General features: G+C 40.9%; 1 protein-coding gene across 1 annotated transcript in view; it reads right to left on the reverse strand.

Annotated features, from left to right (window-relative positions):
- Invadolysin (leishmanolysin-like peptidase, invadolysin) overlaps window positions 1–18,862 on the reverse strand; it is a 246,089-nt gene that overhangs the window by 49,812 nt on the left and 177,415 nt on the right. Inside the window, exon 4 of the mRNA XM_012366169.2 lies at window positions 2,418–2,448. Within this exon, the coding sequence (XP_012221592.2) occupies window positions 2,418–2,448 (31 nt within the window). The remainder of the gene's footprint in view (window positions 1–2,417; window positions 2,449–18,862) is intronic.

Genomic DNA, 18,862 nt, shown 5'->3' on the forward strand with positions numbered 1-18,862 from the left:
AGGTAGTGTCTGAGAAGAGAGTGCGATGAAAACAAGTGGCTGAGAAAAATCAAGAGAGCAGTTCGACAAGCGGGAGGCGAGTAGCTCGGCAATAAAACGCAAGCGGAAGATTGTGGAGTAAAGGCACTCTCTTGAGATTGCCGGTGCACATGCTCGATACTGATATCACAGAGGAGGAATAAAGACTTCCCCGTATCCTGGCATCCGCAAAGATTGCAGAATATATTCAATTGATTTTTCTTTTTCAATTGATTTTCCAACCATGAGTTTTCTTATCATTACCACTTACGATGTGATAATGAAAAAAACAATGAAAATTTTTTAAAAATCTATGAACGAATGACATTTGTACAAGTAAATAGTTAAAAATATCTATCAAAAGTAATGAAAGAGTAACTTCAGTTTTTTTTTTATTATGTAATATGAAATAAGATAAAGAAAATGAGGAAGAAATTATATCTTCAAGGAGTACTTCGTCTTTTCGTGTATCTTAGAACGTTTAATAAAACTCAGACGAAGTGTTTATGCGCATGGTATTCTCATTCGAGACATTTAATTTCAAGTGCGCAGTTGTAAAAGTACATCGTTTACGTTCGCGTATATATCAGAAGACTATATACAGTGTCGTACCGTGGTTTGCTGAAACATTCGACCGCAGGGGAGATTTAATGAGCTGCGTCCCTATCTCAAGAGAAATGCAATTGCTGCGCGAGGGTAAATGTAGGTGGCTTCATCCAAGTCAAAGACGATTGTTTTGCTGCACTACGCGTAAAGTATCGTAACTACCGCAATAGGAAACATGTTGGTAAATACAGCAATGCACAATCGAGATAAATCTGCGGTGTTACTACACGATATTGCGTTCCATCCTTGCTTAAGTGCGCAATTTCGCAGCGGAACTTGATGCAATACGATGTAGGATTAAACGATGGAAAATCATTTTCAATATTCAATCGCGACTATATAACATATAATATTGTTCGGCATTGTTTGCATTGCAAATTTCTGTTTCTATTCCATTGCAATTTACACTCCATTTTGCATTGTTACAAAAGATAAATTCCGAAATATCGTTATTATCGTACTTGTCATGAGTGCGAGTTCCGTATAATTTTGCCGCTCTAGCGCACGTATGCAAAGCGCGTATATCAAATATGTATTGCACGTATATCGACGATATCGTAAAGTGTAAGAGAATCGATGGGTGAGAATACGCTCTTTGAAAAATTAAAATATTTTGACATTTGATAACTTACAGCTTTCCACCAAACTTTTCCATAGCGAAAAATTAATTGAGCGCCAATATTGATCGCAACTTTGAGAAGTCTAATATTAAATAATTATTAAAGTTAAGTCGAAACTAAACTGAAAGATGAGGTGTTGTAATTTACATTCGCAAGAAGCTGGTTCACTTTTGCTAATTAACTATTAAATATTCAGTAACATCAATATCAAATTATACTCCTATAATTTACTCCCAGAGAAAAATTAACCAAGTTTATGAAAGAACGTATCTCGGCCGCTGATCCCCATATTTTGCACTACATCCGATATTCGATACGATAAGAAGATAATCGCAGTGTAATAAATAAGCGTCCCTTTCTATTGAATATAGAGACCGTTTATTTGGTTTCACCGGAAAATCAGTTCTCTCTCAAAGAGGAGCCGGCAATTCCCCCCGAGATTTCCCGGCTCGATTTGAGAGATTATCATACAGGTTGGGCGTCTATTTATGCGGAACAAACGATGGTTCATGCGACGGACGTTGCCGGGCGGCTCTGATTGAAATGCGCCCGGTAATTTCCGGTTATTTGGTGCATACAGTTATGCTCGCGACGCGGTGCATTAGGCCGCCATGACGCCGGCAACGTTTGATACGGAATGCGTAGTTCTACCATGGTCCATTTCCATCCGCTGTGTCCCGTATATCGACGTCGATCAACATCGACAAAATCGGAGGCTTACGCGATTACAGCGAGCTAATATCGCGGAGCTTTTAATTGATTCTGCGTGTATGCGTGGGAAGAGAACTAGGTTGTAAAATAATCATGTCTCTGAAAATCGCATCATATGGACTGCCTAGATCGGATTAATTTATTGTATCTATAAATCGCCTTGTGCAAATTGAAATAATAATAATGAGTAAATTGTAATAATAATAACTGAAATTTAATGAGTACGAGTTTTACTGGAAATTAAATTAAATTGTTGGATTATTATTAATATCGCTCTTGCTCTTACATGTTACTTAGTTTTTGCGTTATTACCTTGGCGTTGCAATTAACGCGACTGTACTTTTCATAAATTTTAGACTTGCCTCAGATTCCGGATAAATATAATTTCTGTGCCATACCGTTGAGTGAGACGTTTAATTAAAGTTGTAGAAGGTAATGCTTCGTCTTATCGAAATTACTTACGTTAATGAGATCCAGTTTCTCGTCGTCCAACCTGCAACAAAAAGTGAAAGATTGCCTTTTAGATGTTGTAACGGAAGATAACAATTTCGTCGACATTTCGTCGCTGACCGACGTTGAAATGCCATCCGGAATGAACTGTAATAACATTAGAACTCGACAATGTACGAGGTGCCTCGACGACAGAAAACTGTGTTTCCCCGGTCGTGTCGGCCCAACCTACCAATTTCAAAAGTTCGCGGTAAACCAGTGGCCAAAACTAATTTTCCAACTAATTTTCGAAATAGGAATCCCAAACGAGAAACCGTCATCCCGCGGATGACCGAGAAATTACATTTGCAGCATGTGATGCGCCGAACTTTAGATAAAATCGGTATTTCATTTTATTCAATGCGTATTTTTCATATTTTTTATACGCCATAAATTCGTATATTTCTCTTTTTGTTTTTAATTATAATGTAACATATAGGAAACACAATATATCGCTTTTTCAGTCTGATAAATATCAAATAATCCGCCTAATATTTATTAATATAATAATTCTAATAGCGAGAATAGCTGTCGCAATATCTAACGTTCAGTTCATTATTACTGCATTGCAGACATTTATTCGTATTATTAAAGTAGCTTCAGAAATACCTTGTAAAACGTCATTGTCACGATTCCTGTTCGCTCGCATTAAACATACCTGATCAAAGTTCGATTTCTAAGTTTCGTTAATTAAGACAGACGACGTGCCGGCCGAAATCGAAGTATACACCCGGCCGAACCTTCTCCTTAACTGGCTAATTCCTCGATTAACATTTTAATTACTTGGTGCACGAGGCGAAAGTTTGAGCGAGCTGCCCTAAGCTTCAATGAGGGAAGAAGATTAGAGTCTCGTTAGGGCGCCGCAAGTTCCTAGGCGCCATCGCTACTACGCCCACATTTCATCCCCGAGACTAATTTAGCCTTAGCTCGACCTGATATGCGTTGAAGAAAATTATTCATTGGCTTATTCGTTGGCGTCTGTCTTCCGCCCGAAGGAAACGCCGCGCAAAACGTAAGCGAGGGAGCGTAGGCGAGTGTCAAACACTCTTGCGAACAAAGCGCAAAGGACTTTAATCTTGGCGCCGGGCAAAAAGATGCGGTATGCGCGGCGATACGCGATTTCGCGGTAAGGCACACTCGCGATGACGCTTTGTGCCGGAACGTCAGAAGCTGACGAGCGTCCGTTTTCCGCACCGCGCATTTCGCGGCCGGCAAGTCGGGAATTTCAGTAATTAGAAACGTTGTGAGTGTTTTTTGCCAGCGTCATTTAGCGCTGATTCCACTTTCCGCGTGACATAAAAAACGTTGGCACAGCGATATGCGCGTCTCGCTAAGTTCTTGCTAATAATAGAGATTTGAAAATGTGTTGTTGCGCGAGTGAGTACAGTTTTTATTAATATTATATGAATATGAAACAGATTGCTTTGAAAAATGTACAGAATTATAACAGAAAACACTGCATACGCGGAAAAATGTATTTCGCGCTAATTGCCGTGGATTTAAATTGTCACAAATAATTCGAGGGAAACTTTTTCCATATGTTGTCTACAATATCAAAATTTCAACTCACAAAATTTACATTGACTAACATTTTCAGCGAATAGTAAAATATCACGTGTGTCTGTTGGTTGTTGCAGATCGCCATTTCGTTGTTTTGCTGATGTTTTTAATTATCGTGATTTTGTTGACATTACTGCATAGTGTATTGCATAGTGTACTACTGCATATAACAATATTTTGATTGAATCGATTTTATTTGCCATGTCGCGAGAGATAAAATGCAAGAAATTATACAATGTCTCGATGTTGTTGCAGCACTGTTATTTTTAATATACAGGATGGTCCACGAAACTAAGCCAGGTTCTAATAATCCGTGTATAAAAGTATTTAGGGTTTCAAATATCTCGTGAAATATTTATTTTTCAAACACTTTATCCCAATACTTTTATACACAGATTATTCAGAAGAATCTATTTAAAAAAAAAAAATATAATTTCATTTAAAAAAAACGCAATTGCACTTTTCTGTTGCACCGTTGCATTTACGAAAAAAATGAGTTGATAGAAAAATTTTTCATGTTATACCATTTATCTTTTGCCTCTACCACATTTTTTAAATTTTCAACAGGACAAGTGGACCACCTTGTATAATAATACATTGCGGAACGACGGAACGATTCTCAGTCTTGACGCTGAAACTTACGTTACGAAAATAAATTTTCCGCATCTGCGAGCGTTGCATTTTTCGTGAAAAGCGAAATCTCTGTAAATAGGAAATTCGTTGGCGCGACAACCGTTAATGCCGAGTCGTATATCATCAAGCAAGATAGCAGGAAAGACGGGATTGTGGCCTGCTGTAATGAAGGCGGCGTATGCGAAAAAAATTATTATGCAAAAGCAGATTAACCTACTTGTCAGCCTAGTACATTCGCGCGCGCCGGTTTACTTAATTATCCTTTTCAGTACATAAATTTACGAAAGCCTGCTTCTCGAAGATAAAGAGAGCGCGACGTAAAAAAATGTTAAACAAGCAAAAAAGAGAATTATACTTAATTACCGGTAACTTTTGCATTACAGTAAACAGTACTTAATGTTTTTGCAAGTTAGACGGGCAACTTTTGCATTAAAATGATGAAATACAGCCGCAATAATAAAAGCGTATACAGCATTATACATCGGGAACAAAGTTCTCACGGCGGAAAATTTTATTGCTAATGTAATTCGCATAGTTTCGAAACAAGTTCGTTTTTAATTATAGAGAATGCCGCCGCGTTAGAACTACAGCACCGAGATTAAAGCGGCGAGACGTGTAACGTCGCTGATAAAAAAAACAAAAAGAACAAGATTTATCTGTATTCCCTCTAAGCTCGCTTGTAACGTAACTCACACCATTTCACTTCGCGCAAAGCGTCTCCAATTCACCGAGCATGTCTCCTGTGTCCTTTGCTCTTGACTTTTTCGCCGACCCTTTCTCTCTGACCGCTCGCCCTTCCCATCCGTGTTCACGGGCTCCGGCGTCCTTTCCTCGCTTGCGCTTCAAGCCCCGCTGAATTTTTTGTTCCGAGCGCCTCTCTTACACGCGCTTATACTTGGCGCCGTTTTCATTTCGTCTGAGTGCGCAATTTGCAGTTTTGCTCGTAAGTGATTAAGATGCTTAATCTGTGCGCGCGAGTGGACGGCCTATTTCTTCGTCTGGTCTCTCCTGTCCTGTGTCCTTTTCTTATACTTCCCGGCTAATCCAACTTCCTTCGTCCATTTCCTTCCTCTTTCCCCCCTCCCGCCGCGCGTCTCCGATTCCTTTCCATCGAACCCTTTCTAATTTTCATTCTCTCGTTCGCCTCGCGCCGCTCCTTCGTCTCGCCCTCCTTCGTTCTTTAATTTTTTTTCCCTCTCATTTGCCATATCGCTTTCCGTTCCGCCTTAGTATTTCCGTACCCTACCTCCGTTTCTCATTTCCTTCCTTTCGCGCAGCTACTCTTACCCTTCCGTGTTCTATCGCACTATTTCCTTTACACACAACACACAATTTCCTGTACACGCCGCGCTGGCACATATCATTCGCATCTTTCAACTTTTATATCTGTCCGAATTGACATGGCAAACTCGAAAAATGGAAAGAAACTTATTAAGTTTACTAAGCTTGAAATTTAAGTACACAATCCAATTGTCTTTTTCGTACATCCTTCGTCATTGGTAGTAAAAATAATTAGTTAATAAAATTAGTTATACACATAAAATATGATATTGCGCGTGTCTGAAAACTGCAAATCGATTTTTGCTTAAGAAACGTCATCTATGATACATTCAGCAGAAAGAAGAAAAGATTAATGTTGCCGTTACACGGTTGTCTTCCCCGTAATTGCGACTCGTTCGTATGGCACATCTTTTCACGACAATAATTCGAAACTTTGCATAGGGTGGAAAAAAACTTGAACAAATGTACTTGATTTAGCGGGCTGCTCGGCGAGTTACCTAGCAAAATCAAACGAGACACCACTCGCAGCGTTTTAGCGCCGCAGAGAACACCGTGTTGATTTAGGACGGTAAGTTATGATCTCGAGTACTACTACTGCAGCGCCATAGTAATATTCCGCAGAATATGGAGGCGCCAGATAAATTTCAGTAGCAATTAGCGGCCGCCGCGATAAAATCCATAATGTCGCCCCCGTCGTGGAGTCGCGCGCAACGTAAGCGCGAGTGTGTTAATTGAGTGCGAATCTGACTAACACCCGCGATACTCTCCGCAGCGGCGGAATTTTGAGTAAGCTTTCACGATTAATTACCAGGTCTAGTTATATAACGTCTACCGGCGTGAATCAGATCAATTATTACAATTTGTCCGGGAAATGGCAAGTGGTATTTCTCTCGCAACACGACCCGTGTATTTAAAGACTGTTATTTTAAAAAATTTGCGTCATGCATTTATTTTGCAATTCAAAAACATGCTACGATAAATGTTGGCTTTAAAAAATAATATTTTCCAACCTTTTAAATTTCACTGATATTTTTAATCCTATTTTATGAGTATTATACGAGCAAAATAGGCTCTTTTTGGTTTCAGTTATATTGGAAGATGGATAAAAACATTATTAATAACAATAATTTTTGTGCTGCGGTGTTTCAACTTCTATTATTTGCATTCTACAGGTATTCAATTCGATCAATTGTGGATTAATAAGACAAAGATGTACGTACGCAGCTTTTGTGCAAAAACTCGCGTAACTTTTTATATCACGTACTCATTGTAGTCGTGTAGATAGTGAAATCATATTACTCGCGATCTTATCTCTCAGCTTCGTAATAGGATGCGGAAATCGCGCGCCATGAACGTGTATTCGCTACATTAACAAAATCAGTCATCATTCGTAGTGCAGAATACCGAAATCTGACCGTCGTGCTAATGTCCTGCAAATTGCAGGCCGCGTTACGGTGTTGGATTATTGATGACACAGAATAGCTACGACTATGCGTCTCTATTATCTTTACGATCTGCAAATGGGACCGCGGTCATTCGTTGCCTTGGATAAATATGGCCGTGCTGCTATACGATTGTTTCAAGCTTAACGCGCCCACTGATCCGAAATATCGCCCGCTCGCCATTTACCGCGAGGAATGCAAGGCGCAATGCTGCCGACAATTAGAGAACGCTGAAAGATGATGCAAGCTATCGAGATTAATTTCCAGGTGCACGAAAGCAGCAAAAATATGATCGTAAATAATTCCGCTTTTTGACTTTTACGTTTCTAAATTTAATTAAAATATTAAAATATTTCCATATTTTTAATATTTTCACATTTTTATTAATAACCCCAGCGTAAAAAAAACAACAATGTATACAATCGTATGCATATATGTACGTCTACAAACCACAGTCTATAACTCTTTATGTCTACATACTCAAACAATATAAGTATAACGACTTTTGGGAAATAAAAATTCATATTGCCACTAAAAGAGCGTTTCTCCGCGTAATCGCGCGCTCCACCCGCGTAAATCCAGATCTGCTGAATTCGCGTCGTTATCCCCGGCATAAAATCCCTTTAAACGTTCTCATTTTCACAAAGAAACATACGCTTTGCGTTGAAGCAAAAGTAATAGTAGTCGGTCGCGTGTCGATGGAGAGAGGGAAAGAGAAAGGAAGAAAGAAGAAACAAGTCGACGTGCCGTCGCGTCTAAAGTCCTCATTAGAATGCAAGGAAGGTGCGTGAAATACAATACAGAAGGCTAAACGACAGTTATACTTCGCCGTTCCTTCAAAGTCTTTGAGCGTTCAGGAGCGCGTGCACGAGTGCTAAGATTTTTCGAGCAAAAGCACCTCGGAGCACCATGTTGCCTATCCCGTTATCGCTGTGTCGTCTCATTACATCGTAGTACCTCCGCTTTCAGACCGCCCATTGTCGCGTAAGAAAAAAAAGCCACATGGGGAAAAAGCCCTTTACGCGAGATAAAGTATCCTGCACAGCACGCGACAAAATAGCGGGCGTTAGGAGGAAAGCGAAAATGCACGAAGGCATTTGCTGTGCGTTTCGCGCATTTAAAAATAAATTTAGCTAATGCTCAAAGTGTCGCGAAGGGTTTACGACGGGAACTGCTTTCGGTTTAACGCGGAAGTTCGTTAGCTTTTAATGGAAGATTAGTCGTGATTCTGTTGGGAAAATATGTAATCTGTTCTGTGTCTGCTTGATAGAAAATGTCGCGCTTGCCATCCCAGCGCACTGCGAGCAGAATGTCTCGAACTACGTTTCCCGCAAGTTCCGAGTACACATAGATACCATCTCGAGATTGTCGCCAGAGCCGAGTTAGAACATCCGTGGGCAAGAATTTACATACGCGACGACGTATGCCCGCGCACAATTTGCATTTATGTAAGTGCATAATTCGTTATGAAACGTGAACACAATGACTATTAGCTTCCAAGATTAGTCCGCGTCGAGCGACGATTCGCGGCGCACTGGAAATTCTATTGTTCGCAAGTGACTATTAGATTCAAGAGCACCATTCAGCCTTTATTCGAATTAACTCGAAGTCGAATTATACGTCACTATGTAGCGTGGAATTATTTAATACGGGATTTTCGTCACTTAGGTCGTCAAATTGTGGCCTGCACATTGTGCAATCATGGAATATAATCACGAAGCGGCAGTTATGTTTTAATAAAACAATACCACGATATAACGCGATAGTAAATTGATAAAAGTCACACTATTTGTTAGTCTGAAATTAATCATTAATCAAGTATTTATCTCGGACGATAAATTACACGAGCATATCACATAATAAAAAGCACAGACCTCATTTTTTTACATTATTACACTTTATACTTTTACAATTGCGTATCATGGAATACAATCACGAAGCGGGAGCTTTTAATAAAACAATACAACGATATAACGCGATAGTAAATTGATGTCACACAATTTATTAGTCTGAAATTAATCATCAAGTATCTATCTCGCATGATAAATTACACTAACATATCTCACATAATAAAATATTGTAAGTGATGTATCAGAAAAGCGATATTGCACGCATAAAAATAACACATCGTAAATTTTTAATCTAAATTATGTCTTGTTCTAAAAATGATATCATCATCCTTATGCCTATCCCTAAAACCACAAATGTGCAATTTTGTAGCTTAGAGTTGCTATAAAAATTGAAAATTGCAGAAAATTGCTTTTGAAAATTTAATTTGCTGCGAAAAATCAGATTCTTGTTTTGTTCTTGTAATTCCTTCACTTATTCAAGCACTAATTTACCGTTGCTATCGCATTCGCGTTTCTGGCATAGAATCTTTGTCCAAAATTAGGTAAGAAAATGATATTAGTGAAAAATCGGAAAAATTAGCACATTCATGATTTTGGAATAAGGAGGACGATATAATATCATATTCTTATAACATTAATCGTGAAAAAGTTCTCTGATCACTAAAAGATGTTTTGTATATATATATATTCTCCTTCAGTTAAATATTTTTTTGTATCTACATTCAAAAACTTTTTTTTTAAATTCAGTCAAGCAAACCTGGTAGCAATGACTCTTCAAGATCCTTTCTGTTCGCGCAATCCTATTCTTTGTTTTAAACGGTTGTAAAAAATTGCGTCGCGCGGCAGTGATTTCGCGACGGCCGCAAGCAGCCGTTCCATATTTAAGGTGACAGTTCGCCGTGAGTAAAGATCGCGTGCAGGACTTAATGCCGCGGCAGTCTGACGCGCGGAACGATATTGCCACCTCCGTTCGTTCCGCCGACTGCGCGCCGCACTCGTAAACGCGCGCGAAGTGCGACGGGAGCCGCGGCATCGCTAGCTAAACGTTTCACCGCGTTATTACCATCTTGTTCCGCGCGAGAGCACGTGGACGCGCCATCTCGCCTTTTACGCCGTGAAAACGTGACACTGCGAAGAAAAAGTCATTTCACGCCGTCCGTGCATTACAGACGCGTTTCGTAATCACTTCAGCAACACTTCGTGTCACGATGCGGCGAGTTAAATGAGATTTTTATTTCGCCGTAGACAGCAAGGAGGGAGGGAGGGAGAGGGGGGAGGGGGAGTATTTTACTGTCGGAAAAATAGGTTACGGTCGCGAAATTGGTATTTCGTTCGTGCGGCGATTACGCATTCGTCGGCGCGCGTTTGATGCCCGACTTTTAATCGGTCTCATTAAAATCGAGCGTCGCTCCAAGCGCCGTGGAGAATTTGTCGACAACGATGACGGGCGTTGCGACGGCCCATAAAAAATTCATGAGCGCAGTAATTTACTTCCTTCATCGCGAGACCAGCCCTTGATCTTCCGCCCCTTACATTTTCCATGAAGAAAGCTGCGCGACGGGTCGCGCTAACGTCGCTACGCTTTAGCCACGCTGGCGGAGATTTAGCGTTGTGATATGACGGCACTCTCCGAGGACAGCCAAGGAATCGGCAATGGCCGGGACGGGTTATACAGGCGAAACCCGTCGTTTACCCGATACGGCGACCATCCGTCATGGCGACGATAACGAAAACTATTTTCCACCATCCATTACGGAGATCGCTTAAGCTGCATCGCTCAGCTTCTGTGTGCTCTTACTAAAGGGGTTGCTCTTTTTCCATTAGAAAGAAAAAAAAAAAGAAAGAACTACTTCGAGATAACGACCGCGTCGTTAGTGCAGACCGGCTGTAGACGCGCGATAACTTCGATCGATCGCTTGCTGCTGAAGTATTTCTTTCGTGGCGGCCACCATAATGACGGCGTTTCGTCAAAGTTTCTTTTATTGCGCCGCCGTAGCGCAACTGTACTGTTTTCGTCTGTGGCGAACCGACTCACAATCAGCGAAATCACGAACTTTTGCTGATGCATTATAGATATACCGCCAGTTCCTTGATTGCGTCCGCTTATCGCCGTTCGACAGACGCGGGACAAGAATAAACTTCGAGTAAACATCTCACGTCCGCAAAACTATCGAAAGCATATTTAGTCTCGAATCTCTTACTACTATTTTTACACATTTTCTTGCCCATCTCATAACATTTTACCTTCATATTTCGTTTTACCCACTTGATATTTCATTATGATGCACTCGTTTAGCATTATCTATCATAAAGTTTTTAATTTAGTCTATATTACTTTTGCAGCCAGTGTCGCATCTACACAAAAGCGAGAAGATGTAAGAGTCCCTTATATTAAAAAGGAAGGCAAAAGAGAAGTAGAAAAGTCGCGCGTGTAATAAACACGAGTTAAAGAATGTAAAACCAAGAGAAAGCGTGCGTTATAATACGTGCACATACATATAAAACTTCAGGCGTATAATTTTCCGAGCCGATGTAACGCGACAGTAACGGAACGGCTGTAAAAAGCGTACTAAATGATATCGCCATATTTGGTTTTACTTATTCATAGATCGCACCCCGTTTGTGTAGAAATGCATTTATCGCGCTTTCGAGATACCCATTCGATCGCGAGTCCCGCCTGTAATTAAAGCTTATCGCGCGGCGCGCGTGAAGGAAGGTAAAAACAGCGGTTATCGAAGTATTTTATTTTTCAAATTCCTTTTTATCTTCACACCGCCGCTCGGAGGGCAATTTGCGAATCGCTGATGCAGGAAAATGTTTCGCTCACGCACCTGCGAGCTTTAAGTCGTGAGCAAATATCGTATTGTTACAGGCGGATAGCCATATTATCGCGAACGGAAAGAGAGAGAGAAAGAGAGAGAGAGAGAGAGAGAGAGAGAGAGAGAGAGAGAGAAAGAGAGAGAACGTATCGCGCGTCCGCCGGTATGGAAAGTCAACGAGTAATTTAATAACGCTTGAGGCGACGGCGACTACGCCGGCGACTACGCCGGCCTTAACGATGAACTTTTCCGCCCGTTTAAACACGATAATAGCGAGAGTGGCCTCGCGCCAGCGCAGTCGTAACGCCGATAACAGCGACGATATGGTAACTACTCTGGTGCTTTCACGAAACGATTCCGGATAGCCGGCGATGCCGCTCTCGTAAAACACGTCGGGCAATCAGAACGAGAGATAAATTCCCGGAAACGCCGATACTTCATATAATGTTTCACGCGATTTGCAGCGACGGAATATCTTGCCTTATGTACTTTAGATACATCGATTCATCCGCCCTAATAATAGTAACAGGATGTCTGCAATGCTAATATAGATTTTATAATAAGCGATGAGCAGAGTTGAAATTTAATCAGCGTCATTCCGAATTTTTTATGGCCGTTGAATCAAACTAGTTAAACAAGAGTTTAAAGAATTAATTTTTACGTTAATAATGTTAAAAAACATTTTTTAAAAAAGTTATTAGCTTATTAGAAAAATATTAAAATTCCAGATTTATAATGCAATGTCCTTATTATAGAATTGGAGTGAAGCTCAGCCTATAAGTCGGCTTCATCTCCGCTCCTGTCATATCATTGACTCTTACTACTGAAATTGCGAATTTCATATTTTCATGCATTGTAACTTCAGTAACTAATTATAATTATTTAAATTAACGTTATTAAAAGTCTCTCCCTCCACACACACACACCTTCCCTCTACAAAATCATTATAAATTATAATATTATAATATTATTATAATTATTGATAATTATAAAAAAGCCTCTCTTGTTAACAATTTTAATAAAATGAAATACGAATAATCATCCAATATTTAAATATGGAGATAACAAAATATTATATTGATCATACTTTGGCCAGATACGCAATAATTTTATTTAAAGACTTTATTTCTGATAACGCATGAGCAAATATCTGGACGCGATACCTGAATATCAAAAGCTCGCGATAAGCGATTTTCTATTGTAGCCACAACTACTTTTACGACGTTCTGTTGATCGCGGCGTTAAGGTAGCTGCAATTCCAACTAGAAAGTAGAATAATCGACCACATGAGAATGCCACGCTCCATTCGGCTCCCCGCAGTTTCGCTTTACGCTCCGCAGTCCAATTACAATCAGAGCCCCTGGTCTCGTCAAGTTTTTCGACAATATCATGGGAATGAGGAGAGGACGAGAGAGGCTTTCCTAACCCTCCGACACGCTTCACGCTCCAAAGACGATCATTTTCGCGGTCCGACCGCATCCACCGGGTCGAATCGATATCCACCTACCGTCGAGAGGTGTGCGGCGGCAGATACGTGTCGCCGCTATATATTGGCAAACGCGCGTATTTCTTTTTGCGGATATGGACGAGTATAACCCGCGTTCCCGCACGCGGGTAGTGGAATCGGCGGAATCGCGGGGGAATGTATGTGTACACACATTCGTGGAAGCTTAGCCATGAGTAATGGCGTACGGCGGCAGCGAGAACCCGGACGGTTGCCGGTGGTTAATTATACGGTGGGATTAGCTTGGCCGGCACCGCCGCAAACCCACCTCTATAATTTTCTCGAGGGTTCAAATTCGAACGTAAAGCGAGCTCCTGCTTGAAGGTAGGTACAGGGCAAGAACGAAAGAGAAAGAGAGAGAGAGAGAGAGTGGGAGACATGTAAAAGGAGGTGGAAGCAGAGATGACCGTCGAGGCTTTGCATGAGATAGCCCATCCTGATTGCGTTCACGTTACAGCCGCGGTATATGTAGTATTTACTATCTATTACAATTCTCCGATGTACGAATGCGCGAGAGATTTTCATACCGCCGCTACGGATTTCGCGCCGATCGATCGCTCGATGTAATAATTATTTCGCGCGATCGAAACCAATTACGGCATTAAGAACGCCGGGGAAATATAAATCATGTGTAATTCGCGATTTAACTCATCTGTAATTAAAACGCCGTTAATAACAGATACGAGATACAGAGACTTTTATAATTTTAAAATTCTATATGCGCGACTTAATCGTTGCCTAGAATACTAGGATCTGCATATTTCTTCTGCAGATAAAAGGGGGAATTATATCGGACCTCATTCGTACATTCGCCCTTTCCCAAAATATTCTTATCTAAATTTAACGGAAATATTTTTCCAATAATTATCGCACTGAAAAAATAAGTTCTTTTATTAATTATGAGTTTTATTGTAAAAAAAACCGAATAATACGTTGCCAGTGAAAGAAGTAGGTCTCGTTATTAATTATGGCAATTTATCAAGTGTATAATAGCATTTTTCTCAGGATATACATAATTATAGTGCAATCTTACTATGGCACGTATTAAATTCACTTCCATATACTGCACAAATAAACTATACTGCAAAGCGATCGCACAAAGAACGACGATTTATCGCCGCATCGTACTTTTTCTCCCTCGTTTCAAAGTTTGCACGGTCCCTGCTAGTATTATCGACCAGCACGCCTCGTATGCGAGGGATCAAGCAGAATCGCGGATTAAGTGAAGGGAGGGGGTACAAACGTGGGGAGGCAAAAAGAAAGATAAACAGATAGCGAGCGAGAAAGAGGAGAAAAGATGCTATCGAAGATCGAGAAGGGAAGATCACAAACGCGGTTCGGTAGGGTCTACGATAACGATATTATCTCCAAAATCTTCCACTCCGTTAACAAAGGAAGGCGGGAAAAATTGTTGTACGCGGATCATTAGGCTTATCGATTACAGTCCCTTTGTAATCCGGCTTGTGAAACAACGCGAAAATGACTTTCTTAACTCCAGATCTAAAAAGATTCCATCGCCGCTCGACTCACAATCAGCCGATTACCAGCGATATCACGTATCTACGGGTTCCTTTTCAATTAATCATTATTCGCCTCGCCTCGCCGCGGCCGCGTTTTAACTTGATCGATCCCACACTGGATTTAATCCGCACCTCGTTTCGCGATTGTGCTGCGGAAGTAAACGGCGATCAGTTCGAATCCAGCGACTTTGAGATACGATATAAGACAGCGAGGACAAAGATAACAGAAAGGACGGAAACAGATAAGGCGATAAGAGTGAAATAGAACGGAAAATTTATATCGTTCGATTTACTGGCCGGAAATTTGAGAATTTGGAGGAACGGTGGCTATTTCTGCTCGCGCAATGCGAAAGAGGAAGCAACGTCGCGGCAAAAACTTTCTCGACTTCCAATATGAACAAAGCACTTCACTCGAGAAAAATAAAACTAATCTTGTCAAACAGAAAATACGGAAAAGTTCATTCGATGAGCAAAGCACAATGAGAATATCATCGATTAATACTGATTTTTTATAAAGACATGACATAAATTTAGAAAATTGTGGAGAATAACAGCACATGCTCAATTATGCATTTATTTTTAGTAAATATATGTTCTAGTATCTTCAACGAGAAAATGCTAGCAAGATATTTTATAAAGTTATGAGAATAATACAGTTCTACAATTGATATAATAGAAAGTGCTTGCACAGAATTGTCAGAACAAAATAGGGAAAAGATAATACCGATGCTGCTGAAGAATGCGACCGTAGTAAATCCGAAACCAATAAATTCAGATGGCGAAAATGTACATATAGATACGTATATTTTATAGAGGCGCGATCACAAAATTTTATTTCTCAAGTCAGGGAAGCGGTTTTTGATAGAAGATATTTTTGTTAGAAGATATTTTTGATTTCATGTGTGTTATTTTCTTAAATCCTTGACCTCTCTTCGGTAGGGATATGTTCAGAGATACGAAAATAAATAAAATAAAGCATCCGTCAGTTTCAGCATCTAATATTTCTCGTTGCATCAGAAATCGAATAATCCCAATATTCTTGAAAATATCACGAAAATATACGCAACGTATGTCGCACAGTCATGCACATTGCAAGTCAAATACGAAAAGTGACATCGTAGAATTTCACAAACTTCACTTTTCGTAATACGGAAAAATATGTTCGATGCAATATCACGCGATATCCAGAGACAAGTACCGAAAGTCATGCACTGAAGTAAAATAAAGATTAGAATAACAACAATTTCGCGAGCTTGACAATAATATCTCAAGAGAACCGAATTGTACACTATCAATTGCAAATGTTTCTCTCTCACACACACGTAACAAGGGTAACTGGATTATTTCATTGCGGAATGTCACGGAATGTCACTTCGCTCTGTCGCACACAGCGTACGTTAATGTCGAATTAGAGTCAGAATTATCTTTTAACTCTCCGCTCGCTCGGTTCAAAGCCGCCGCACTTAGACACGGCTGTACAAATAAAACTCGTCCTCTCGCGCAATAGCACGCGGCGACGAAATTCACACGGGTGTGCAACGTGACAGGCGGTGTGTCCGAGATTGACGTGGTACGGCGAATCCGGCGGATTTGGCATAAAACCGCCGGGTTTACGAGGCCGACTTTGATTGCGCGGCCGGTCCGTGCGCTCACTATTGCAAACGCGGACGGACGAATAATCGAAGGGGGATTGCCAGGTGGTTGTCAGAACATTCGGCCAACCCTGAACGCGGCGCACGCCCCAGAGCGACAGATATTGCTTTTCCACGGCATCGTAAATTCACGGCAGCGTGTATTAATGCCCGCGCCGTCACGAGGAGGAACGCACGAAATTTCCGTACTCCGTCTTTCTTCCGGCCCGTCCGTCCTCCTTCGCGCCGTTATTCATCGCCGCGCGTCTCCCCAGCGCGCCACCGCACGCCCTTACTTCGTAATCGATGGATTGTTGGCATACGAAGAAGACGCGCCGTAAGGCAGGTGCATACGTGACGATAGCGCAATAAAAAAGTTTCGACGGAGCGCCACAAGCGTGGCGTCCATCGCGACACCTTCTGCGTTTTTCTGCAGCGCATTCTGCAGCGTATTTCTGCCTCTGCGTTTCTCCGTGTAATAAAAGCAACAAAAAAGTGCTAAACTAAAAACTTGACGTAAAGGAAGATGGAAACTGATAGAAATACAATTTTTCGATTTTATTTATTAAGAGAGAATGTAGATAAATATAGTTTTCCGCAAATATCATTTATTAAAAGCTTGAAAAATGCATTATTTTTGACGCATAAAGTCCGCAAATCTAGTATTTGCACTCTTCATGTCATGTTATATTAAAATGATATACATAATCCTGACGTATTTAAATAATAGATATATCAGAATTTTATCCGTACTTTTTTTAATAGAAATATATATAGAGTTATAGGTATAATCATTCTCTAAATGGAAACTGAATCTGACAAGTAAAATTGAGTAGCAAAAATATAGAACAGCTATTTTTTATTGTAATAAGCATTCATTCATTCACAAAACGATTGCTGTCATGCTGTTATTTTACTGTCCTTCAGACAATACATATCTGTGCACTTATTATACAAGCTTGAAAAAACATTGCTTGTAATATTTAGCACGATATTTATAGAATTGTTCCATATCTGAAGTTTATGATATAACGAAGGATTAACGAAGTCGGCAAAATTCTATTCGTTGACGTGACGCGATTTATCTTTGTGAAGTTTATAACTTGATAAGCGAAGCCAGACGCGCGTCATATCGCAAGGGACCGAGACAGCGCGGACGGGGTGTCAGTAATAAGCTATCCGAGTTAATTAAGCGCGCCGATGAACATATGCCGCGCATCTTGCGGTACCGCGCAAGCATCCACTTGCAACGTCATGGGATGCGGTCTTCGCATTGAAGGATAGAAATTCGCTGTAACGCCAGTGATTGCTCTTTCCGTTCCGCGCGCAATGAGCCACTGGAGGGCTGCTTTATTCTCCACGACAAGGAATTAGAAGCCTGTGTCGCGATATAAACGAGAGAGCACGGCTGGACTAACGAGCTAAGACCGGAATTTATAGTTTTGAGAAAATTGCGCGCGACGACGTGCTGTTAAAATTGCTACATTACAGCGGGTCAACGTACGCGAAGAGTGTCACGGGTGTTCCACGCTTGGTTCCACGCCCCTCCGAGAACGGAAGAAGAATTCTAGGCCCGAGATGCGCACCGGCCTCTTCAAGGGCCGGTTATGTTTTAACGAGCACACGCATGCTCTCATTTATTGATTTCATTATGACATGGGATATCCGTTTTATCGGAAATTGCAGTACGCGCATAACGACGGTCGTGGACAATAATTGCATGGCTCACGCTCGAAATCCGGTAAATCCTCGTTTGCGAAAATTCGAATTATTCCTATACGCTGTGCGCGGGATGCGCTATGTAAATGGCTATCCGCCGGTCATGTATGTTGAGAGATATTAGGAACGAAGAGAATTTTTCATTGCTGGCAAAATGTAATCTGACTTTTCAAGGATGGATTGTCACGAAATATTTCGACGAAAAATACGGGTGTATGAAATATATCTCTTGCAAAACTATCTCGAGAAATCAAAATAGCGAAAGTAATGCTGCGTCATGGTGGCTCATCCTATATACAAGCGGGAGAAAAAAAAAATATTCTCCCGCTGCACCATGAAATAACTATGTTCCGCACCGGTGTGCAGGACTATGAAATAACGAAGTATACGAGTGCTCGCGGAGCCGGAGTCGTTGCAAACGCGTGAACTGTGATGCCGCGAGCGATCCCCCAGCGGCGT

This window comes from Linepithema humile, chromosome 4, assembly GCF_040581485.1.
Source record: "Linepithema humile isolate Giens D197 chromosome 4, Lhum_UNIL_v1.0, whole genome shotgun sequence".
Taxonomy (NCBI): Eukaryota; Metazoa; Arthropoda; class Insecta; order Hymenoptera; family Formicidae; genus Linepithema; species Linepithema humile.